General features: G+C 42.3%; 1 protein-coding gene across 4 annotated transcripts in view; it reads left to right on the top strand.

The window, feature by feature from the left end:
- The window catches only part of COL18A1 (collagen type XVIII alpha 1 chain), a 186,716-nt gene that overhangs the window by 93,732 nt on the left and 66,420 nt on the right, over window positions 1–26,564 (top strand). For all 4 annotated transcript variants that reach the window (XM_083361720.1, XM_083361719.1, XM_083361718.1 and 1 more), the window contains one exon: window positions 22,525–23,069. In XM_083361720.1, the coding sequence (XP_083217846.1) occupies window positions 22,525–23,069 (545 nt within the window). The remainder of the gene's footprint in view (window positions 1–22,524; window positions 23,070–26,564) is intronic.

Raw genomic sequence — 26,564 nt, 5'->3', positions numbered from 1 at the left:
GTTTGCACCAACTCTTTGCACCAACTCTGGTCTAAAACCTGCAGAAGAGACCAAGATGTCTATTCTTCATATACAGTATTGGCCAAAATTGTGGAAACCTTTTGGGAAAAGTGTATTTTTGAGGTTTGATGGCTAATAACAGCACCATAAAATTATATATCAATGGAAAGATAATTTAATCAAGAATGTAATGCAACATAGTTTGTTCAATTATCTATACTGTATTCTATGAAACGTTATAGGCAAATAACCAGAAAAAGGAAGCACAACTTGCTTAGGTTGATATCAGGTAGCTTTCCTTCATCTGATTGTAGCCAATGAGCTTGAGTGTTTAGAGAGCCAATCAGGTGGTTTTAGCAATGAGCCAATCAGATCACAGTAGGATTCAGTTATTGATGTCATGTATTGAAGCTGAGAGAACATTTGTCAGTGCATTATGTGATCGCTATCAAGTTGGTTGGGGTTTTTTTTGTGTTCTTTCATTTAGTCAGCTTGTAAAATGTAATAAAATTAAAGTAATGGTGCAAAGAGTTGACTGGTCACCCAGAAAGTGATGTAAAATAGTATTATTAAGTGAACAAAGATACAGTTATAAAGAAATTAGAAGAAAAATTGGTGAAAACTTAACCAGAGGTGGCATTTCTACTGTACACTTTTCCTAAAAGGTTTCCACAATTTTGGCCACTATGTAAATAAAACATAAAAGAACCCCAAGATAGCCATTTATTGCAGTTTCCTAAGCCAGGGTAGATTTTTGAGGGTTCATAAGGTCCAATATTATTACCTACTTTTCTTTAATTTTTCAATGTAACCACTTTTGTGTCTGAAATATTTGCCAGTTTCCTGCACATTAGACTAAAATGTTTGAAAGTATTATTATGGGGAAATTAAAAGAGGCACTTTATTTTCTCTCTCTCTCTCTCCTTCCTTTCTTTCTTCCTTCCTTCCTTCCTTCCTTCCTTTCTTCCTTCCTTCCTTCCTTCCTTCCTTCCTTTCTTTCTTTCTTTCTTTCTTTCTTTCTTTCTTTCTTTCTTTCTTTCTTTCTTTCTTCCTTCCTTCCTTCCTTCCTTCCTTCCTTCCTTCCTTCCTTCCTTCCTTCCTTCCTTTCTTTTTCTTTCTTTCTTTCCTTCCTTCCTTTCTCTTTCTTCCTTCCTTCCTTCCTTCCTTCCTTCCTTCCTTCCTTCCTTCCTTCCTTCCTTTCTTTCTTTCTTTCTTTCTTTCTTTCTTTCTTTCTTTCTTTCTTTCTCTTTCTCTCTCTCTCTCTTTCTCTTTCTCTCTTTCTGTTTAAAAAATAAAGCCTATTTGCAATGCCACAGGGATTCTAACCCAGCACAGAGTTCCTTTTAGAGCTCTCACTGGACAGAAAATGTTCTTGCTCTTCTCTGGAGAAATAAATCAGCACCGACAAATGTTCCCTCTCCTTCAGTCATTTTTGACTCCAGAAACAGGGCTCCAGCAAACCACTTTCTTTCTCAATTTCCTCTTCATATAAAATGTTTTAAATTGTGTGGGGGTTTAATTGCTCTTCAGCCCATAACTTTTTTCTTAGCTAGTAATTTATTCTCTGAAATAAATTAAGCCAGTTGTCACCAGTTTCCTAGGCTTGAGTCATCTATGTGTTGAAAAGCTTTGGGAGATGTTCTAGGAACGAAGGGGGAAGCTTTCTGCTCATTTGCAGTGGCTGTGACATCTATGAATCACAAGAGAAATTTTGTTCACTACGAGCCATTGATAGGGCACCAATACCCCATTTGATGTGTGCTATTACTTGCCAAAATAATCTGTTGGAGCTGTATTAATTTGAAACATGATTCCCCTGGAAATGTGAGTCCTCTGTCTGCCTTTTCAGTATTGGCATCTTAATCGCTGACTGGGACTGAGGGACCGCTTGGACTACAGATGCTAGTTTGCTTAGAGTACATGTTTTGAACGAGTGCAGATAATGTTGTCTCCAGTTTGGTGGAGCAGTTTTTCCTCCTTTGTTAATATTTGTGTGGACCCTCCATCAGATATATCTGCTCATCTGGTGCTTCAGTTGTCAGTGAATAGGATAGTAGGAGCCACACACACAGTAGGAGTGTGTGTCTACCATCCCAGTAGGATTGTAGGAATTCGCAGTCGGAGACAAGGAGTGCTACCGGAAAATAAACCCTAGCATGATTTTCCAGGATGCTCATATTATAAGCCCCACCCCCAAAATAAGCCCCAGTTAAGATTGTCAGCAAGACGTCCGCATTTAGTACCATATTTCCCCGAAAATAAGACCTAACTGGAAAATAAGCCCTAATGCATCTTTTGGAGCAAAAATTAATACAAGACCTGGTCTTATTTTGGGGGGGGGGGGAATGGTAATCCCACTTGAGCATGAAAGCCACCTGGATGACTTTGGGCTAGTTGCTCTCTCTCAGCCCAACCCACCTCACAGGGTTGTTGTTATGGAGAAAATAGGAGGAATGAAGAATACTAAGTATGTTCTCCATCTTGAGTTACTTATGAAAGGCAGATAAAAAGATCTAAAAAATAAAACAAATAAAAAATTAACAGAGTGCCGCAGCTGCAGCAAAAGAATTAAGCAGGAAAGGTCTTCTCTCTTCCTTTTGAGGTAGGAACTCACAGCCAGCATTCTTCTCTTGAAAAGCTTTGGAAGACTTAGTTATACTAGAATTTAGATAGCTACCAAATCCAGGTGTAATACAGAACTGCCATGTCAAAGGATATCCATTCAGTGTAGCACTTCCCCCCAATGCATAGGCACAAATTGATGCTTTTTCTTCCTATCAGGAGTTTCCTTACCTTAATAATTTAGAACATCTGGCATTTTCCCTCTTTTTCTTTCTTTTCATGGCACCAATTCAGGACAAAGCATTTGCATCATGCTTCAAACTTGCTGGCATTCATGCCTTGTAATTTTTACAGCTGTCTAGAGGATATAGCATAATACACTATTGTAGTCAACAGTACTAGAAAAAAAAACCCTCTTTGGTCAAGTCTGGACGTGAATCCAGCTTGTGCAATCTGTTTCACTGAGAGCAACGTGATTGTCTGATGAATCCAGCGTTCTTGTTCTTCTCTTTCTACCTCCTGCCATTGTAACAACCAGTGCTTTTTTTGTAAAAGAAAAAGTTGCCAGAACTCACGCATGTCATACAACCTGCCTTGCCTAGCCTACAAGGTTCCATCCAAAAAAGGTGCCGGAACTCCGTTCTGAGCGTTCTATGACAAAAAAAGCCCTGGTAACAACAGATACATCAGGGTCTTAACAAATGAAACCATTCTATGTTGTACCATTCATTCAGTTGTTAACACTGTAAAAATAACAGCAGTCCACACTGTCTCAGTTGCCAAGTGCCTCATGAGAAAATGCCACGCCTTTCATACAAATAAGATGGACCCCTGACATAGGTTGGCTGCACTTATTGCAGATAGGATTGCCTTAACTGCAATTATTTTGCTTAAGTCAACTGTGTGCAGATAATATAATTGTGTTACACAATTGTTTATCATTGCACTTTCCCATATTACATACTGTATCTTAGCTTTGAAGTCAGTTTGGCTTAGAGATTAAGGCATCAGATTAGAAGCCAGGAGACCATGAGTTCTAGTCCCACCTTAGACATGAAACCAGATGGGGGCCTTATGCCAGTCATTCCCTCTCATCCCTAGCAAAGAGGCAATGGCAAACCACTTCTGAAAAGCCTTGCGAAGTAAACTTCAGAGACTAGTCGTTAGGAAGTCGTTAGCAGTCAACACTGAAACAGAGAAGCCCCCCCCCCAATTTAGCATTGGTCTTTAGTTTGGTTATTTTGAAATATATTTTCTTGATATAAGAAGTGGTATAAAGTGACTATATGAAGAGCCAAAGTGGTGAAGAGCTTAAGATGGTGGACTGGCACTGTGGAGGCACCAGGTTCAAGTAGGTCCTTAGCCATGGAAACTTTCTGAATGACTTTGAGTGGGCTGTTCTTTCTCAGCCAAAAGAATATACTGTATTTAGGTTTACAGAACCATGTGTTGCAGACTTGTGTAGGAAACTGAAAAATGATGGATAATTGCAGTGAGCACAAAGCTCTTGAACAGATTTAAAAGAAGAACTTCTGATGTTATATGTTTACCAGCATTAAGAATACAAAACAAGAACTTACTGTGCACAGGATGTAGCTCTTAAGTTTCTGTAGACCAGGGAAGACATGTTTTGGCTAGGAGTATGTCTGAAAATTCAAACATGTAAGCAGGTGTCCCCAGGCCAAACAGACAATACAAAGTTACCAGAAGACAAACTGGTAAAGATGGTCCTCTGCCACCTTCTTTAATCCCCAGCCGTGCCTCTTGGTCTTGCCATTTTCCAGGCAGCACTAGGTAGAACAATGAGTTGCAACCACCACCACCGCTATGGAGTACAGTACTGCAGAGTTTATTTTGTGGCCAGATCCATTCCTGTAAATAAAATGATGGTAAAGACTAAGAAGAAATAAAAAGAAGGGGTGGAGGTTGGAAATAAAATGTGAACTGGGTGGCAAAGTAAACCCCTCTGAGAATCTGCACTATTGGATAACATGTTGCCTATATCTACTAAAGGCAACAGCCTTGCAGCAAATTGTCCAGAATCCATGCACTTATGTACACAGCTGTTTTGGGCTCACCAGGAAGTCAAGTTTCCTTCCATCCATTTATTCTGGTAAAGATGTAATTTAATGACAGGAAAAGAGAGGAAACTCATTATTCCATTAACAACACATACCCGAAATCCTTCCTTGTGGAGAAGAGTGTGGTTAAAGTTTCTTCTTCCCCACCATTCCTACTGAAGACCACTGCTGTTATTGGGGGGGGCACCCAATTGCACTGGGAGAATCAGTGAGTTGAGGTGAAAGCTTTCTCCTTACCTTCCAAATTGTTTTATCAATATTGGTCCTTTGGATCTGCTGAAAACAATTTGAGAACAGCCATCCTTTTTCTACCAGCAGGTCAGTAGAGAAAAAGAACGGGTACAGGTAGGTCCTCAACTTACAAGCATTTCTTTAGTGATTGTTACAATAGCACTGAAAAAAAAAAATGACTTACGACTTGTCCTTGCACATAAAACCGTCATAGCATCCCCATGGTCACATGATCAAAATCTGAACACTTAGCCCTCAGCATGTGTTACAGTGGTTGCAGTGTCCTGGGACCATGTGATTCCCATTTGTGACAGCCAGCTTCCAACAAGTAAAGTCAACAGGGGGGGGAGGGGGAGGGGGGAGGGGAGGAGCTGGATTTGCCTAGCAACCAGATGATTGGCTTAACAGCTGTGGTAAAAAAAGATTGTAAAATGGGGTGCAACTCACTTAACTGCCTTACTTAGCAATGGAAATTCTGATCCCAGTTGTGTGTCATACATTGAGGACTACCTGAATCCTGGAGCCTTGAAAGCCAAGGGACAGTATCCAAGTGTCAGAAGTGGGCCATGGATTGCCCACTTGTACATAAAAGGAATCTGACTCTAGAGATATTGCTCTGAACTAGAGACATTCCGTGTAAACTCCCTGTTGGTTACTTGGCTTCCCTCATCAAGGATTTTCTCATCATGCTCAATTGCCCTGGAATTAGTAGAGCTTTACAAAGGCATGGGAAATCATCCAAGCATGGACTGGGTTCCTAAGGCTAGAACAGAATAAGGAAGAGCAAGTTGTTTTGCTCTTGGGACCCTTGGACTCTCAAAGCTATTTAAAGATTCTTAATTCCTAACTTCCTGGAAAAATTTATTAATTTTCAGTCTAGGCCTCAAAGCTGTGGAACAGAGATAGAAGGAACTATCTGAATGATTGTACAATAAACTTCTTTCATAAACTGTAATTATAAATAAGTTGGATCTCTTCCTATACCGTCAACATAAATTTAATAGGAGGCCCCTGATTAATTTTTTATCGAAATTTTTTATGGGGCTAGGGAGAGGGGTGGGAGATGGGGGTTGTCTGGCTATGGGGGGTGGCCAATCAACCATGGCTCAGGCCAGACTTGGGTCTGACCGCGCGGGGGGAGAACAGGGTGTGGTTGTCTCCGGGGCTCATGAGCGGGTCGTGGGACTACCGATTCCCACGACGGGGAATGGCAGCAGGTGGATAGACATAGGGCCGTATCGTTAACCGGGAGGGCCATCTCCGCTATTTGCAAGCGGTGAGGCGCTCCGACCCTCTGCTTCTTCCCCGAGGTTCCGGGAGCGAGGATGTGCAGCCTCCTGAGCTCCGGCTGGTGTACCTGAATGCCAGGTCCGTGGTTAACAAAGCTCCCCTCGTTAGGGATTTAGTTGAGGGTGAGCACGCGGACCTGGCTTGCATCACGGAGACTTGGTTGGGCCCAGAGGGTGGGGTCCCTATGGTTGACCTTTGCCCACCAGGTTTCCGGGTGCTACACCGGCCACGAGCTCAAGGTAGGGGCGTGGGTGTGGCGGTGATTATCAGGGAGACCTTATGTCCCCGGGAGACCACCGTTCCTCAGATAGTCGGGTGTGAGTCTCTCTTTGTGAGATTTGGTTCTGGGGCGCAGTTGGGCTTGCTGCTGGTGTACATTTCGCCTAGTCGCGCAGCGGCAGCCCTGCCCGAGCTGCTCGATATCCTCTCGGGGTTGGTGATTGAGTTCCCCAAACTTATAGTTTTGGGGGACTTCAATCTACCATTCCTGGGAGGCTCATCTGAGCTAGCTCGGGAGTTCATGGCTTCCATGACGGCCATGGACATGACGCAAGTAATTTCTGAACCAACTCATGAGGGAGGCCACACCCTTGACCTGATTTTCTTATCTGGACGGTGGTTGGATGATCTTGGTGGGGGCTCTCCATTTATTATGCCTCTGTCATGGACCGATCATCACCTCCTGTGGCTGGTCTTCCGTCTTGCCACCCCCCGCCGTGGGGGTACGGAGCCAATTAGATGGTACCGCCCCAGACGCTTAATGGATCCTGATAGATTCCAAGCGGCGCTGGGGTCCCCACCTGCCTCCATTGCTCACAACTCGGCGGATGCCTTAGTGGAAGCCTGGGAAAGGGCAGCCACTGAGGCACTTGACCGGGTTGTACCCTTGCGGCCCCTGACCCGGTGCAGATCCCAGCGAGCTCCATGGTTCTCTGCGGAGCTCCGGGAGATGAAGCGTCGGAAACGGGGCCTAGAGAGCTGCTGGAGGTCCAGCCGATCCGAATCTGACCGGTTGCGGTTAAGAACCTATATTAGGTCTTATCTCGCAGCGATGAGGGCGGCGAGGTGTAATTACTTCTCTACCCTCATCGCGTCCGCAGATAATTGCCCGGCCGCCCTGTTTAGGGTGACTCGCTCCCTTCTTAATCAGGAGGTGAGGGAGGATCCTTTGCAGGGTCGTGCCGAGGAATTTAGTCAACATCTGTCGGATAAAATCACTCGGATTCGGACCGGTTTGGACTCCAGCTGGGCAGAGTCTGACGATCAGGACACGGGCGGTCTTGTCAATGTTATCTGGGAGGAGTTTGATTCTGTGACCCCTGATGAAGTGGACAGGATTATGGGGAGGCTGAGCTCCACCACATGTTTATTGGATCCGTGCCCTTCTTGGCTGGTCTATGCAGCTAGGGAGAGGACACGAGGCTGGTTCCAGGCGGTTATATCTGCTTCTTTGAGTGAGGGTAATTTCCCCACCGTCTTAAAGGAGGCGGTGGTGAGACCTCTCCTCAAGAAGCCTGCCTTGGACCCAGCTGTATTGAACAACTTTCGTCCAGTCTCCAACCTTCGCTTTCTTGCAAAGGTTGTTGAGAGTGTGGTGGCGCATCAGCTCCCTCTGGTCCTGGATGAAGCGGATTATTTGGACCCGTACCAATCGGGTTTCAGGCCCGGGTACAGCATGGAGACGGCATTGGTCGCTCTGGTGAATGATCTCTGGAGGGCTCGGGATAGGGGATATTCCTCTGTCCTAGTCCTATTAGACCTCTCGGCGGCTTTCGATACCATCGACCATGGTATCTTGCTGCGGCGTCTCAGGGGATTGGGAGTGGGAGGCACAGTTCTTCAGTGGTTCTCCTCCTATCTCCTGGGACGCTCGCAGTCGGTGTTGGCAGGGGGGCAGAGATCGGCCCCTAGGTCTCTCATTTGTGGAGTTCCTCAGGGGTCGGTTCTCTCGCCTCTCCTGTTCAACATCTACATGAAACTGCTGGGTGAGATCATTCGTTGTTTTGGAGTTGGGTATCATCAATACGCCGATGATACCCAACTTTTCATTTCGACCCCAAACCACCCCAGTGATGCCCTCGCTGTGATGTCCCGTTGCCTGGAGGCGGTTCGGATCTGGATGGGTTGGAACAGACTTCAACTCAACCCTGACAAGACTGAGTGGCTGTACATTCCGGCATCCCGGGACATTCAAAATGTTCCATCGCTTTCTATGGGGGGTGAGTTCTTACCCCCCGTGGATAGGGCTCGCAACTTGGGAGTCCTCCTAGATTCACGACTTACTCTGGAAGATCATATAGTGGCCGTGACTAGGGGGGCTTTCGCCCAGGTTCGCCTGGTGCGCCAGTTGCGGCCCTATCTGGACCGGGATGCCCTGTGTACAGTCACTCATGCGCTCGTGACCTCTCGCCTAGACTACTGTAATGCTCTCTACATGGGGCTTCCCTTGAAGACCACTCGGAGGCTCCAACTGGTACAGAATGCGGCCGTGAGAGTTGTCTTGGGAGTTTCCCGGTACTCCCATGTTACACCTTTGCTCTGCGAGCTGCATTGGTTACCAGTTGTTCTCTGGGTGAGGTTCAAGGTCTTGGTCATGATCTTTAAGTCCTTACATGGCATCGGTCCGGGATACCTCGAGGACCACCTTCTGCCGGCGTCCACTCCCCTCCGCCCTGTGCATGCCCACAGAGAGGGCCTCCTCAGGGTGCCTCCGGTCAGGGAATGTCGACTGGTGGCCCCCAGGGGGAGGGCCTTCTCTGTGGGTGCTCCGGCATTATGGAACCAACTGCTGGTTGAGCTCTGGATGGCATCGGACCTTCGATCCTTCCGCCGTGGGCTGAAGACCCACTTATTTGAATTAGCTGGTCTGGCCTGATGGGGGAATATGGGTTTTTTAATTGGTTTTTTATTATTCTATTATTGTTGTATTTTAATTGGGCATTGGTTTAATTTCCTTTTAATTTTTGTACTGCTATTTATATATGCCCTGTGAACCGCCCTGAGTCCCTCGGGAGAAGGGCGGTATAGAAATCAAATAAAATATAAAATATATGTGTGGGAATAGTAAAAAGTCTGGATACTTGTGGAGATGCAGTTAGACAATCTTGTGCCCGCCAGATGATTTGGACTATGCCTCTCCATCAACCCTGAGCAGTGATGAAGGATTACAGCATGGGAATTAGGACTCAGAACTTTACAACTCACAAATTACATCTTGGGACAACATAATGACATTAAAATTTGGAGAGAGATCACCAAGATAGTGTTCTCTTTTAATATAAGAAAGAATTTTGTGACATCAAAAAGACTAACACATTAATTACATCATACAACTTCATGGACACAACCCACTTAATCAAATTACAGAGTTGGAGCAAGAGCCATTTTGGTGCTGTCATTTATACCTTTAGATGCCAAGAAAATTTGTTCTTTGATACTTCCTATGTTGTGATTTCTCTCCCTTTATGTTATCTAACCTACTTTGCTTATTTGGTTGAAGTTTTAAATTTCCATATGATGTATCAGTTTGCATTAATTGTATAACAAGAGGTTTTATGATACACACAAGTTGAGTTGAATTTCCAATTTAAAGGAGCTCCAACAGGATTTACATTTGGGGAAGGTCTCTGCTTGCTACCCAGGGGAGTCTTGGCTAATTGGGACAGAGAAATTAGCTCTCTGATGTTCTCACACAGTATAAAGGACAAGGCAGTCATGTGAGTTGACCTTGGCTTGTCTGTGTGGTAGCTGAATACTGGCAGGCATTATTAGGAAGATAGCTAGCTACTTTGGGAACTCTATTTTGGGGTGGGGGTATATAAAAGGGAACAAACATCTGGCGATCTCTTTTGATTACTCATCTTTTAGGAGCCATTAATCTCCCTGGTGGTGATGGGTGACTCATAACTAACAACGGTTATCTTTATTCACAGTACAGACCCTGATCTGGGGTCAAAGGGGAGGCAGTCCTGGAGCAATGTAGGGTGTCCCTGAGCTCTTTCCTGTGGGCTGTAGGTCTGACAGCCTCCCTTTACGGTACTTTACGGTGGGAGTGAAAGATTGTGGACTGCACATTTTATCTTTCTTAAAAGCAGCTTTTCTGCTTAGTTTTGAGGATATGCTATGCATCCAAACATAACATCTGCAAAGGCCAAATGGCAACACTTTATGAAGGAATTAGGACTTGCTTGTTCATTTAAAAGTGAAAAACTGGTTCAGTGTTCACCATCTTAATTTCAGGAGGAACAAAATGCTTTTGACTGACATCCAAGATTTCCAAGCTTTGCCAGCTTTTATCTAAACACTGACCACATGGCTGGGCTTTATTGGCCAACCATTTTTGGTGTTTGTTAGATTAATGTCTTTTGCAGATTGTAAAGCTTGTGGGTGCAGTAAAATGAAAACGTACACAGGATTGGATCTGTTGATTAGTTAATGAGTCATTGACTTTAGATGGTGTAGTTAATATTTCTCTCAAAAAGGTACAGGGTGGTTCTGTGAAAAAATGGCATTACTAGAGAGAAAATGTGCTTCTTAACCAAAAGCAAAGATCATAACCCTGTTTTATATAGTTAGAATCTTTTTTTAATGATAGCAGTTTTCTCCAGAATATGAGAAGATACAATTATCTACAATTAGATCATGACCCTTTTGGACCTCTTTTGTACATAAAAAGGCCATATCTAACCATGGTGAGAATCACTGTAAATTAGTTCCAATTTAAGATTTTCACAGAAACCCTTGACTTAATTACCCCATGAGTAAAAATTATACCCTATATTCTCAATTCATAAGTGCTTTAAGTTGTGGAAAACATATTCATGCAGTAATGTACTTGAGAAAAGGCATTGCATTCCTCAAGTTCTCTTATTTCTTTTGATTCTGGTATACTGAATTTTGAAATCACCACGATTTAGGGTTGCTTATTTGATTCTTGATTTCTCTCTGCAAAATCATTTAGCGTGTTAATCAGCTCTGGGTTTTTTAATTTGAGACTCATTTTGATTTATATTTTTGGTTTATTTCCCACCTCTAACCCAGTTCAGGATAGTTTTTACCTTGTAAATGTGTCACGTTTTGTTGCAATTTTATTTTTAAAGGATTTTTAAAATCATGCCTAAAATACATGCAATGGATAATAATGATTATAATATGTAGAGTTCAATTTTTAAAAGTAGAGATATTTGTTTGCATCAGTTGGCTCTAGCTTGTTTTCCTAACATATATGAGGAACAAAAGTCTCACCAGTTGTATGGGTGATCGAGAAGAGATGAAGAACTATGCCAGACACATAATAATTTATTGTGTAGGGTCAACATATAAATATCCCAGGGTTCTGCTGGTGTTGCTAAATGAATTATTAATGGATAAGAATGACCAGTTTGCCTCATGAGAAACTTGATGTTCTTCATAAATATTTCATTTTACAAAATAAAAACATACAATTATATTGGGAAGCCTGGAACGCCGATTGAGGCAGCTTTCCCAGGGAGTAGAGGAATGGAATTTATTAGGAGGGGATAGTAAGGAAGCAGCAGTGTGGGTGTGGGTTCAGTGTAATCATAATCAACCTTTTCAATGTTTTTTGTGCTTAATATTAAGTAGGCCTGCTCGCTTAAATGGACATTCCTTGTCTCTTCTGTTCACTGTAGCTGATTCCTGCATAAATCTGTGTAAGATTATAAATTGAATGTTGAACTATATTTTGTAACTGGGTTTGCTTAATCTTCCTTCCCAGTCCACAGTTATTAGCCCCCAAAAGGAACGTAGCAGGTTGCATCGACAGGAACAGATCTAGCCAGAACAGCACATCACTTCCACTGTTCAATTCCTGTGCAATATGCTGTTCCAGGGCAATGTCAAAGTGTTGTGTAACCCATCAGCCTACCCGGGAACATCACAGCCCCAATCACCATGTCTATTATGATATATAAATGGAATGAATAATGATGGCCTTGGTATTGGCCACTATTGCTGCAACTGGTGATATTTCCGTGCACATGTTTCTGATGGGACCATGGACTCAGTAGCAGCAGAGAAGGGAAACCCTGCACGAATTGCAATATGCTGTATATCCTCCACTAGTCACACAAGGATGCCTCCACACCGCTGATCACAGAGGAGAAGGAAAGAGATCAGCTTGGTGCATCCAATCTTGACCATACATGGTAGTCATGGTAGGGCTGAGGAGGAACCATGGAGAAATCCATGACCTCAAGCAGGAAGCAGCAATTGTCATCCCTGGTCAGTGAGCCCATTGGCCATGTGTCTTGAGGAAGTGCCTGGGAAAGTGGGTAGCAGAAGGAATGGTCCAGATCACATTGTGGAATAAAGCCACATGTTCTTTTGGGCCCCAGCACATGATTTATGGAGTTTGTGTTAAAGTACATGGCTAGAGTTTACTTGTATAAGCAAGAATACATACAGTACCAGCTTTAGTTCCTGTATTTTTCAGTGCAGGCACAAAGACGTTGTGTCGAATTCCAGGTAATAATCAGTGCACTCCAAGCATGAGGTGCCCTAAGATTTGAGCAATCGGCAGTGTATAAACCAATCAGAGTTTTCCTACTGAGATGGTGCAATTTAAGTGGAAGTGTAGTACAGCATTCTTTTGTGTGAGCATGTATCTCATGTGTATTGTTATGACAATGAAACCTTTTGAAAGATACTTCAGCTGTGAAAGGTTCTCAAGGACCAAAATCACCACTTTTCAGGGGGTTCCATGACCAAATAGCACGTTACTAGGCGACTGGTTGTGAAAAGTAACCCCTGACTGCTTTCAGCCATTCAAACTCACTTTGGGCGAGGAATGAGAAGAAATGGCAGCCCACCATGTTCTCTCAGGAGCCTGTAGAGCCTGCTCAAGTTGTATGCATGGAAAGCTTCCGTTCCCAAACCCTTGGCAAGGAAAAGGTAATCAAAGAGCAACTAGAAATGGCAAATGAATATGCCAACTGGGCTAAAGAGCAAGGTCCGACACAATTTTGACTTTCTCAGGTCAGTGACACAAACTATTTTGGGAGGTCCTACTCTCTCAAAACAAGTGCCCAATAGAGAAAAGTGGGAGAGTATGCAGCCTGATGTTGACATGCATTGAGTATTAAAGGATACGAAGAGGGGCTTCTGCTGGATAAAAGACACAATGTGCACTCCAAACATGAGAGTCACATATGCAGAAATTGTGACAGGATTCCTCCTCTGCACTTCTTCTTGCAGCAGGACAATTATCAGAATATGGTTTGATAAAGTCAATATAAAAATAAAAACCCAAGCATTGCAAGATTAAAGCCTATTGTTGTTGTTGTCTTAAATCTACCTGCGAACAGTGTATTCTACCTAGGTCTCCTGCTAGTGGGCTATTTGTGGGCTGAAAATGAAGGGCAGGTCCTGTGAAGGAAAGCTGCCAATTGTGGCTGATGGACTCTGGCATGTGGAGTTGCATGGAGTTGCATGATCTTTGCTATACATGCCTGGTAAAGATGCAGGGTGAGTGCAGAGTGCACAGATGGGACCCCTTCTGGACTCCAGGGCAACAGTGCCTTGCAAGCCAGGCTGCATCTTCTTCGAGTTAGAATTGTTCTTCATTTCAGTGATTGATCAGATAGTATTAAGACATTATGGAATTACCTTGGGTGAGATATTTTTATCTATCTCTGTCTTCTTTGTACCAAGTTACAAAAGGCCTATTTTATTTGACACTTTTATTGGAATTTGATTTATAGGCATATAAAATAAGCACTTGAGAGTGGCTGAGGGATAGTTGCCAGTTTTTTTAAAAAAGAAAAGTGTTAAATAGCAATCCGTCAATCTTAACTTTTCCATAAAATACTTCTCTGCAAAATGCACACGTTAAGGCTACTAGTCCCCTCTTTTGCATTTATACAGTATGTCATCTTTATGTCATCAGGAAATTGTCTCACTTCAGCACCGTGTTCCATCACATCCAACAAATAGTTGCTTCTGCAATTTGTCAAATTGTAGTGTATGTTGCTCAATATTCCACAGCTTAGGGGAAAGGGCAGTTAGGAAAAAAAGTTGAGTTCAGAGTGACTAATAACTATGCATGTGAGAAAGAGGTGGTGGGTGGAAAAGTGAACGATAGGAGCATTATTCTTTCGCTAACTGCAGCTTATGTTCTCATGTGCATGCCAGTTTTTGTGCTTCCAGAGTGCAGTACTTTCTTTCTGTACAACTTGGCTTAGCAGGATCTATTTCATTTTATACAGAAAGTTACAGAAAGGTAACACAAGGTCGCTGCTGAGAGCGGAACAGAGATTTGGATGGACCTCCTCATGTCTGCCTCATCTAGCCAAAATCTGCAAGGCTAGAGATTTCTTTCTCTCTTGCAGCTGTGTTCTTCCTGAAAGGGAGGGTCCCTGGAGTGCTAGCAGAATGACCATGAACTATTGAACGTGCTGGTGCTTCAGGATACATCACAGTAGTTTCAGAGTCCTCTCTTATACAGAATACAGAATAACAGAGTTGGAAGGGACCTTGGAGGTCATCCAGTCCAACCCCTTGCCCAAGCAGCAGACCCTATACCATTTCAGACAAGTGACTGTGCAGTCTCTTCTTAAAAACCTTCTGTGTTGGAGCACCCACAACTTCTGGAGGCAAGCTGTTCCACTGATTGGTTGTTCTCACTCTCGGGAAATTTCTCCCTATTTCTAGGTTGTTTCTCTCCCTGATAAGTTCCCATGCATTACTTCTTATCCTGGAAGCAGAGCAATTCACTGATGAAGGAGAGACACTTTGATAGTGTATTGGACAGATGGATTATGTGAAGGGGCCATTCCTTTAGTATTTTCATGTTATACACCAAGTTCTTAATCCTGTTTTGCATGAGCAAATGTCACATAGACTACCAACACACATGGAAGTGAAAAATTATGGCGAGATTTGAAAATTGTGACAGCAAGCATCAAATGTTTAGCAAAGTTTAGGTTAATGTTGATTTTCCTTCAAATAACAAATGGCATATGATGCTGGTTGGGGAATTCTGGGAGTTGAAGTCCACAGATCTACAAGCTGTCCAGGTTGAGAAACACCAGCATATGTCAGATCATCATCAAAGGCCTGTTTGCATGACACACTTGCTATGTCTGTGGCCTATCTTAAGAACTCTTTAACCTGTGCAAAAAATCCACTTGATTAAGTGAAGGGGGCTTAAAATTTCATCTCAAACAGACTTGGTCTTATATAGAGCTAAATTAAATGATACTTACCAGAGGGATGAGTGATTCTTCTTATTCCGGAGACTAAAATGACCTTGAATTTTTATTCTGGTTACACTGGGATGCTGTAAAGGGGACAGAAAGAAGTTGGCCTGTCTGCTTGTGATATCCTTGGTGATTTTCATCTTTCCCTCTAGAGGGAGAGAGAAAGTGAAGGAGACAGAAAGGGAGGTGGAAGCGATAGCTGTCAGGTGTTCTTTGCTTGAAAAGTAGCCACTACATGGCAGAGTGTCACAACTGTCTTGTGTAATCTGCTGCTGACACACAAAGTGAGTTGATGGACTATGGGAAGAAATGGCTGGGTCATTTGTGTTGTGCGAATATAGTCAGAGAATATACAAAGCTGAACTGTTTTTCCTTCCTTAGTCCGAAACTCCACTATTACATTTAACAAGGAGCACCATTGACTCCCCCATATGCCTATCACATGAAGGTCTTCCATGATCATTCCTTCATTGGCCATGTATACCACAAGTGGGGTCAGGGAGAAGAAAATGTGGAGCCTGAGCATCACAGGGAAACACAAAAGTGGAGAACCCGGGACCTTCTAGATCAGGGGTGGGGAACCTTGGCTCTTTTAGGACTTGTGGACTTCAACTCCCAGAATTCCTGAGCCAGCCTCTTCTAGATATTAGGCTAAGTAAGAAAAGTGTGCAAGTTGAACTTTCCTTCTACTGACTACATGGGTACAACCAAGCTTGGGGTGGGGATTGGGGTGGCAATAGTATAGGGGGAGCTTGCCACTGCCTTTTTCTAGGATCCCTCTCCCCTTTTTTTCCCTACTTTCCATCTGCAGTCATGAAATTTCCTTTATGACAGAAAAGATGAACCATGCTCATTTTTTTCAAGATTAGCCAAAGGTTGGCTAGGTCCCACCTTCTAACTCATTCTTAATGCAGCTAGTCCTTAACCTATGACCACACTTGAGCCCAAAGTTTTTGTTGCTGATGAAACACTTGTTAAGTGAGTTTTGCCCCATTTTGCGACATTTCTCGCCACAGTTGTCAATTGAATCACTGCTGTTGTTAAGCTAGTCAAACTGTTGTTAAGTGAATCTGGCTTCCCCATTGACTTTGCTCGTCAGAAGGTCGCAAAAGGGGATCACGTGACCCCGGGGACACAGCAACCATCATCAATGTGAGTCAGTCGCCAAGCATCTGAATTTTGATCTCATGACCATAGAGATGCAACAAATGGTCGTAAGTGTGAAAACTGGCCATACGTCACTTTTTTTCAGTGCCGCTGTAACTCTGAATGGTCACTAAATGAACTATTGTAAGTCGAGGACTACCTGTAGGCTATTATACCTAAGGCGTGCCTTTGCTTAGGGTGGCTGGAGATCAGCTCTATCGGGAGGACCAGATGTTCTCTATTTCATGCTTGTTTTGACTTCACGCTGCAAATGTGTCATGTTATAAGACGAGCAGCTATGTAAATATTTTAAATAAGTAAACAGATAACCTAAGAAAGGCACAGGCTGGGCAAGGCCACTTGCCATGGGGTGGGGCTGACTGTCCTTATAGGAACAGAAACTATGCTTAGGGCTTCCATATTTGAAGAGCATCAGGGGCTGTATGCCATTGTACTGTAAGTACACAAAATGTCACAGTTTTGCATAGACTATTAAAAGAGTTCTTGTGGCAGCAGTTTTATCCCTATTCATACATTATATGTACATAGGATGAATGTGTGTCTGTGGAGGGGGCAATGAAAGACCTTGTCATTTCCCACCCACACTCATTAACGTATTTCAACAGAGCTTAAGTTTGGAGGAGGTTTCTGTTCAGGCAATGTAATTAATGAATGCATATATTTTAGGAATTAAAGTTGACATGCCGTCCTCGTATAGTGGGTCTTCATTTTATATTCATGTAAAAGGCAACTAAAATTAGCTCTTTATTCCCACATCGGACTACAAAACAGTTATTAAATCAGAACGCGTTTGCATTTCTGTCCTCGTGAATATTTTATTTGTTCTTGTTCTCTCAAAACATAGAAAACGTTCTGTTCTGGCTTTCAGATTTCCCCTATTGTCCTTAAAAGGTGGTATTTAAGGTGCTTTGTGGATGTACCTACCATTCCCAAAGTTTTGAGGAAAAGGAGCAGTTCCCTTTAGTGAAAAGGAGGGAGGGACAGATTTTTTTTCCTGGCTGAGTTGACACTATTTGGCACTGCAGGTTGCTCTCTGGAAGGGAGCAGATCAGGGCAAAAGCTAAATTTCTCTTCACTGACAAATCTAATTATTACTATTGAATTGAGTCTAATTCAATATACTTAATAGGATTGTTCTTTAAGTTCAAGTCACGCATTTAATAAGTTTCTTATTTTATCAGGTTAAATTTTGCATCCAAAGATCTCAGGGCCTGTACTCCAAATTATTCATCCTGTTTCAAGGGCAGAAGAGCTGCCTTGTTGCCCTTATAGAGATTGAATTCATTTACCTAAACCTGCCACGGAAGAAAGTCCATAAAAGTGGCTCTACATTTTAAAAAGTAAATTGCCTGCCATTCTGTTTTTGCTCCTTCCAGAGCCAGATTGAAATTTATATCCAGTGTCTCTTTCCAGCTTGCTAGAAATTCTCAGCCTCTTTATTTACAGATGGCAAATGACTCATTACAATCCTGGTTAAAATACAGTTGTGTGGTTACAAGAATAACATTTAGCTGAATAGAAGATTATTTCAATTCTTCGAGGAAATCTGTAGGCTTGAACTAGGCATGTAAATTTCAGCTCACAACTTTGTTACCAGTTTTCATTTGTCGACTCTGGTTTTCCGTTCTCATGATTTCTCAGACTTATGCAAAGTATTTGGGCCCTAACCATTGGCTGTACTACATATTCTGCATTGTTAGAATACATTCTATAGAAAATGATTTTTGAATCCTCAGGCCACTCTATCTGGAAAAAGACATGAAGAGATAAAAATGGCAATCTATATCTTGTCTCTCTTGGGGCCACACAGGGAAAGGAAGCAGCCGAATCCGTATTCTCAGGATGAGCTTTCCAGCGTGAGCCTTGAGCAGAGTCACTAGAGACTTTGTGGAGGGATTTCCAGTTTGTGGTCCAGGAAGAATGTTTTCCCATCCAAATAATACAAACTGAAACAAGATAGATCCTGTTGTTGGTGTGAATTATTCCCTTGTGTCTGGTCCCTGCCAGCAAGCAACAGATGCTCGGTCTGTGATAGATTTCATGGAAGTCTTGAAAATCCGTAAAATGTTATTCTTGTGGAACAGAGCCCTGCCTGAGGAAGGATTTTGCTTTTCCTGACCTACTTGTCAGAATGAAGATCTTGCACTCTAGGCTGAAATCATGGAAGGCCAATCGCCCCACAGACACACTGGGTCCTTCCCTTTCAAAGGTATAAAAATATAAGTAAGAAATGAAGAATAAGCAGCATTCCACACAATTCTGCTAGTCAAACTGGAAGTCGCATGTACTCCAATATAGATAGTCCTTGACTTATGACCATAATTGAGCAGCTTACCACGTGACTTCCCCTGATTTTATGACCCTTTTCTCAGTGGTCGTTAAGCAAATGCTGTGGTTATTATGCAAATCCATTGTTTGTAATGGGTGGGTTTTTTTGCTGGAAACTGGAAGTAAATGCAGGTTACCAGCAAAAAAAATGTCACAATTTGACTATGGGATACTGACTATGGGATACTGCAATCAGCTATAAATGCGGGCTGGTTGCTGAGCACCCAAAATGCGGTCACATGACTGTGGGGGGTGGGTGGGATGGCCATTGGTACTTTGAATGTGGATAGTAAGTAATCCTGAGGACTACCTATAATATACGTTCCAGCTATCGTTAGATATTGCGAAGAAGCTGTACTTCATTTGAAATATTTGTGCTAGGCTGCAATTAGAAAATGTTTTTTGCTGGAATTTAAATACTTTTTTAGTATCTTCCAGTTAGTTTCTAACCACAGGTCAAAGTACATATGCTTTCCCTTTGAAAATCTCTGATTTTCTATTATGCAGTATGTGCTTCCTCTTCCCCTTCAGAGGAACTGGGGACTTAATCTTGAGAGAAATTGCTTTGAAGCACTAGCTTAAGGAGTTCTCCCAACTTAAGTTTAGTTGTTTTAACTGTTGCTTTTGTTGCTACTGTACACAGATTTGCTGTTGTCTTCCAAACCAGGGGTGGAAGTGATAGTCTATTTTCCAATGCCATTTTTTAACTCATTTTCCAGATTTATTTCTTGGAGAAGGAGGGAAGAAGACATATTTGCAAGAGGAAGAAGCTCCCTGGAAAAGAGTTCCTGAGCTTCCTTCCACCTAACAATTCTTTCCCCTGAATCTTTTTTTTTACACTGTCATTTTCACCATTGTTTTGAAGAGAGGCCAACTGGAATTACGACTGGCTTGGGCTAATGTGAGGAGGGGGGAAAATGCCCTCATTAAATAACTTGTCTTGCCTATTATACTATTATAAGAATTTATAAGCAAGATATAGTAGGCGCTGACCCTGAAAATAGACAGTCCAAAGTGCCTTTCCTATATCTACCATCTTGAGAGTCTGGACATGGGCTGTAGGGTGTCTATTCCCTGGATCAATTACCTGAATTGTTTTAAAAAGAATGTCATACGTTGAATTCTGTACATAAAGTGTAAAGTGCTGCCTAGCAAGAAGAACAGAGAGACTTCTTCATTTCTCTTTTAAAAATAGTTTTTTTCTAACGCCTTGCTGATTCCAAGCTTTGTAACCGTTTGAGCAAGATGTCAGAACAAATCCATTTTTTAAAAAAGTAACTGGTAACAGTTATGGATGGTCTTTCATTCAGGCATGGACCAAATCTTAATCTACTTGGTTTTAGGAGAATGTCTGTATGAGGTGCTTCCAGTGGTGTACATTAGATCACTGTTGGTCCTGTGCTGTACATTCAAAGGAACTGGTATCTTTTTATGAATGCATATGCAACTGTCGCATTCATAGAAATATATGTTAATTAATTCCATGAACTTTAATTAGAAATATTCTAATTAGGATAAAAAGAATATTCTACTCTAATCTTCTCATTGGAGTTTGATTATATGCATTTACAAGAGAAAAAGTTCTAATTTATGCAGTAATTTAGAAATGTCTTTTCTAACATGAAACTTGCCATCTGAAGTTTTGATAGCAAGGTCTAATTTTAACTAGTAAATTATCCAATATTTATTTTATTTATCTAATTTATATAGCCACCTATCTTACACTGTGGGAATTAATAGGACTGGCACTTAGTTTGGCAGTGAGTTTATCGAATACTTGAATTAGTGTGTTGTTCAAACATAGTAATGGTTAAAATGTGATTGACTGACTTGTGGTTCAGAAACTTACTCAAACCCAGCCAGTTGAAAAAGCTGTTGGGTAAGATACTGTTAGAGCATGTCTGTTATTATTCACAACTGACTTGGTAGCCTGAAATAGGAAATCATGTATATGTGTATGTATATATGCATGTATATGTATATAAATAAGAGCCATACTAGAGCCAATTGATTCAGCCAAAATCCAGAACTGCTGATTTAGAAAGAATTGGGACATACCCAGTGGTGGGATTCAAATATGTGAACAACCGGTTCTCTGTGTGGATGCTGCTTCCGGAAGTCCGTTCTGGGCCTGGGCAACAAAAAATTAGCTCCCAGTTCTGCTGAAGTGCTGCGAACCAGCTGAATCCCACCACTGAACATACCCAATCAAAATCAACCCCTTTGAAGTAAACCAGATCAGATCTGAAACGGTTGAAGATTTTTAGTGACTTGGAAGATCAAGACTGTGTACCTCCCACATTCTTCGTATAAGGAGAATGCCAAAGTGGTGGGATAGCAGAATGTGATTTTATGCCTGAAGTTTCTGGTCAGCTATTGTTTTAATTCATTCCAACTCCTTAGCACTTTTTGACATATTTGTTACTTCTTGATTTATATTTTATGATTTTCATATACCTCCGCCATCACTAAGATTCTGATCGATGTCCAATAAATTGAAGAATAACACGGTTGATATAATGTGTCATAATCTTTAACACAGTAAACACTGATTGCCCCACAAAGATATGGTTGAACAGCTTTTGGAATAAAGAGGCTTCAGGGACTTATTGAATGAAAGGAAAATCAACCGAGCTGTGCCTCTGGGTTGGAATAGCACACACAGACAATTTCAAAATGCTGTTATTGAAAAGTCTGGTTACCTCATTCCAGCCCTATGGATCTCTTATTGGGGTGGGATTTCCAAGAGGCCCATGTTAGCCCCACAACTTATAGGTAATGACCAAGGCTTTGAATTGGGCCCAGGAGCCTTTTGGCAAACAGTGACCAGGTGTAATCCTACACTGGCAAGTTTTTTTTAGCTAGTACATGGGCTTCCACATTCTGGACCAATTGAAGCTTCTGTGTCATTTTCAAGAGCAATTCCATGCAGATTATACTGCAATTACTACAATTGGTGGTGGTGGTGGGGTGATCAAGGGGTGAGTTGCTGTTTGCAAGCATCAGATATGTAGGGCCATATCTGGGTTTGGTTAGCTTACCAACCAACAGCAACTTTGTCTGGAGTTTCTTGCCCAGGAATATACCTGCAATGTTATTGTTATAACTGCTAAGCAAAACAACCCTTATGGGTAATAAAATCACTTTTTCTCACCTAAAAGTAGACTCTTATTTAAAAACCACCGCACTGGGTCCCTTTGAAATTCTGGAGGTTTCTTTCCAGGGAGGGAGGGATGGACAGACGGACAGACAGACATAAAACTGCTGAATCTATGGAAAATTAAAATTAAAATTTAAATAGGTATTTGCAACACAATTTCATTTCCTGAAGTGTAAGCAGGCAGTCTTGTAGAAGACTGGAACCATCTAGAAATCCTATTTGTTTCGGAACGATGACACTGCAACATGCCTTCTTCACTATGCAATAAATTCTTCATTCTGAACAGAACCTTTCAAGAGATAAATAATCTGTAGACGGGAAGTAGATGGGCTATATGGATGGGCAGAAAAAGTGAAATTCAATATGGGATCAAGCATATCAACTAGCTCAGAATTACCCTCTTCCCACTCTGATTCTTAGGAGATTTTCCAGGGGGTGTTGGATACCATCCTTGTTTCTGAAACTATCTCATTTCTTTTCTTAACAGAAAATTTCAGCAGAGAAGTTGGTCTCTTAGAGTTGATTGGAGATCCTCCACCAGACCAGATAACCAAAATCTATGGCCCAGACAAAAGTCCTGCTTACGTGTTTAGTCCAGATGCCAATGCAGGACAAGTGGCACGGTACCACCTCCCAAGCCCCTTTTACAGAGACTTCTCACTGTTGTTCTACATTCAAGCCACTTCAGACAACGCAGGGGTGCTTTTTGCTCTTACGGATGCCTCCCAGTCAATCATCTATGTTGGTGTGAAGCTTTCTGAAGTGAAAGATGGAAAACAGCAAATCATATTCTACTATACGGAGCCTGGTTCTCAAAATTCCAACGTTGCAGCCACATTTACTGTCCCTTCTCTGGTCAATCTGTGGACTCGCTTTGCCCTCAGTGTGCGGGATTACAATGTGGTGCTTTATATGGACTGTGAAGAATTTAAGGTGGTTCATCTTGAGAGGTCATCCGGTAAGATAGAGCTGGAAGAAGGAGCAGGACTTTTTGTGGGACAAGCTGGAGGTGCAGATCCTGATAAATACCAGGTGAGCTTGCTTATTTCCAATGAGATGGTTATCATAAATCAATGTTTTCCCAAAAGTGAAAGGCAAGGGAGCAAAAACTAGTTATTTTTTCCCTAATGAAGTAGACTTTTGTTATCTGTAGTTTCAGGGAGATTTCTCTTGGTGCTTATAAGCAATCTGTATCTTATCCGTTATTATATATCTATCTAGCTATCTTTCACTCTCTGCTAATCTTCTGCTGTGGACAATTTAGGATCCAACAAAAGTACAGGAATGTATAAACATCTTTCTTGTTTTATAAATTACTGCAAAACATTTTGGATAAAGTTTATTCCCCCTCTCTCCACGCCACTAATATTTTTTTGGCACAAGTGTTGATCATTCTGAAATAAGCATCTATGTACTTCATTCTCTGTTTTATGCAACTGAGATGGTAGGAGAGGGGTGTCAAATTGGTGACCCGCAGGCCAGATGTGTCACGTGCAGGCCACTCCCATCCCTACTCCCCAAAGGCAAAAAGCGTCGCAATACGTCATGATATGTCATTGTGACGTGATTGAGTTTGACACCTGTGTGCTAGGAGTATGGGCGAAAAAAAATGAAAGAGGGCTGTGACTTATATAGAAACCACATTCAATAGATGGGATGCATTGAGAAGCACATCTGGTACGCAACCAACAACTCTCAGTCTAGCTTCACATACTTGGCAGCTCAACAGACCACAATCATAACGTTACAGAATCAAATTCCTGAGTGTTCATGTTGCAGCAAACATGGGATAACCTGTGCAAATAAAGATGTCTGTGGTTAAAAACTGTCTTCTTTTCTTCCCCATTCTATTTTCTCTCCTTGTATATTCATTCTGTCCACATACCATGGTACTCTTTGGATTTTATTCTCACTCTTTCCTTTCTTTTGATGGCATTTATGAAGGATTGGTTGAAGGATATTTGCAGGTAATTGCTGCAGACCATGGTAGTGATAGTGATAGTCCGAGGTGAAAATAATGAGGTGAAAATAGTTAACATTTTTCATCTTCAAATTCATGTTCAGACATTGGCTTAATTTGCCAGTCTAGTGATTCCTGAGATTTATCCTGGGCTTCCCACTGAGATCAAATCCATTGCTGCATTCTTCTTTTTGCTGGGTACAGAAAAGCAGAAATCCTCTGGTGCTAATGACTCCTGACAAACATGGAGGATTCCCTTCCTTCCCGTCCCCCGTCCCCCGTTAAAAATTAAGTAGGAAGGAAGATAAAAGCAAACTTTCCTGCCTTTCAGTGCAGACATTGGGGAGGACTTTCCTACCCACTCAGAAACAGATGTAGGTAATTATCTATAGTACATGCAGCTGATTATTTCTTCAAGCTTCAAGTGTCCCAGAAATATATAGGAAGAATAAATGCTAAACCTTAGTAGGAGGTGATTGACCTTTCCAATTGCTGATATAAGCCTGGAGATTAATCTAGCGCAGACATGTCAAACACAAGGCCCGGGGGCCAGATCCGGCCCGCGAAGTGGTTTCATACGGCCCGCGAAGCCATCCTGGAAACAGTGAGGGAACGGCCCCCACTGCCTTGGCCCTGGCCCAGAGACCCTCCTTCTGCCAGAGACCCCCAGATGTGTCCCACTCCTGCCCAGGCCCCCATAGGCACCCTTGATGCCAACAATGTAGAGCTGGCCACGCCCACCCAGTAGGCCATACACACTCTAGCCACGCCTACCCAGTAGGCCACGCCCACCCAGGCCACGCCCACCCGGCCCCCTGAGGGGAACTGCAGTGCTGATGCGGCCCTCAATGAAATTGAGTTTGACACCCCTGATCTAGTCTGTCTAAGAGCAAGAAAACAGCAAATACCAGCAAGCATAAGTGACATATGTATGCATTAACTCAGTGGTGGGATTCAAATATCTGAACAACTGGTTTTCTGTGTGCCGCTTCTGGAAGCCCATTCTGGGCCTGGGCAACAAAAAATTAGCTCCCGGTTCTGCTGAAGTGGTGCAAACTGGCTGAATCCCACCACTGCATTAACTGGATTTAAGGAATTTTACTCTGCATCATCTGCAATAGCAATTCATTATCCTGTCCCAAGAAGCCTGCTGATAATCAGATTTCAGATGGGGAAGCAGCAAGCACTGCTTGATTTATGTTAAGAACAATCAGAGTCATTCTTATCCATGGCTTACCACTAACATGAGGATAAGCTCAAAGCCATCCAGCGAATTAGTCCAACACTTTAAACTATGCTGGAGCTTACATATTTAATGATGCTTTGATATAGTATGTGATAACCAGAACTTGTATTGCTGAAGGGCACAAACAGCATCTTACAAATTTAGTTTCCCATTTGTGCAGGATGCCAAGAAGATTGGAGAGCTCTTGCTTCTTCTGTTCATAGTAAACCATGCTTTCCCTAACCTATTTCTAGCACACATATAATTCAGAGGTGAACAGGGAAGTTTTCTGTTCCTTCTTTGTGCTTATGGGGGGGGGGGGGGGAAATGGCTGGATTATGAGCTCAGGCAGCCTCACAATTACAAAGGTAAAATTGTAGGAAATCTGCATAAAGTTCTCCTGTACTTCTAATGATCAGTTATGGTTTTGAGCTTGAGCCCCAGAGAGACTCAGTCACAGAAGACTATAGGATAGGTTTTAAGTTCTCTTGCCATCTGCAGTACGACTCTACTGCTCAGAATCACAATGGTGCTTCAGCTTCTGAATTTAGAGGACGAGGTTCATCTCCGTTTCTTAGCCGAGGGAGCCAGTATTGTCTGAAGACATTTTCATGGTCATGTGGCCAGTATGACTAAGTGCTGAGGCTTACAGAATGCTATTACCTTCCCACTGAAGCAGTACCTATTTATCTCATTTGCATGCTTCCAAACTGTGAGGTGGGCAGGAGCTGGGGCAAGTAACAGGAGCTCAACCCATTGTGCGATGCTCGGATCTCGAACCCTTCCTGTCAGCTTTCCAGCTGATGAGCTCAGCCTCTTTAACCACTGAACCATCACGCCCCCAGATGCTAAGTATGAACACCAATAATGACTGAATATTGACCTAATTCTAGTAGTGTGGTGCCGTGTTTACCCTGCCCTTTAGCCTTCAGGCAAGCATATACACGCCTGACAGATCTGGTGCTCAGCCACGTAGCAGACCTCATCCAAGGTATTTATTTGCTGTCTGCTGTTTGTTTTTTAATTGCCGGTGTCCAACTTTTTTTCTAATAAAACTTATAAGGTGTTTTTTAATTTTTATTTTTATTTTTGAAAAGAAAGGGCACTACCTAAATAGGTCAAGTTCATTCAGTTATTTTTTGGTCAGTAGACCAACATTTTAAAAATGGTATCCATATAGTAAAAGCTGCAATAGAACAACTCTAAAATACTGATATTGTACAACATTGAAAGTCAGGCTAGAAATGGGAGACCATGGGTTCTAATCCCTGCTTGGTCATACAGCCAGCTGGTGACTTTGGGCTGGTCACTTTCTTTCCTTCATAGGAAAGAGGAAGGGAAG

This window comes from Vipera ursinii, assembly GCF_947247035.1.
Source record: "Vipera ursinii genome assembly, chromosome: 1".
Taxonomy (NCBI): domain Eukaryota; kingdom Metazoa; phylum Chordata; class Lepidosauria; order Squamata; family Viperidae; genus Vipera; species Vipera ursinii.
This window is presented reverse-complemented; position numbering and strand designations above follow the sequence as displayed.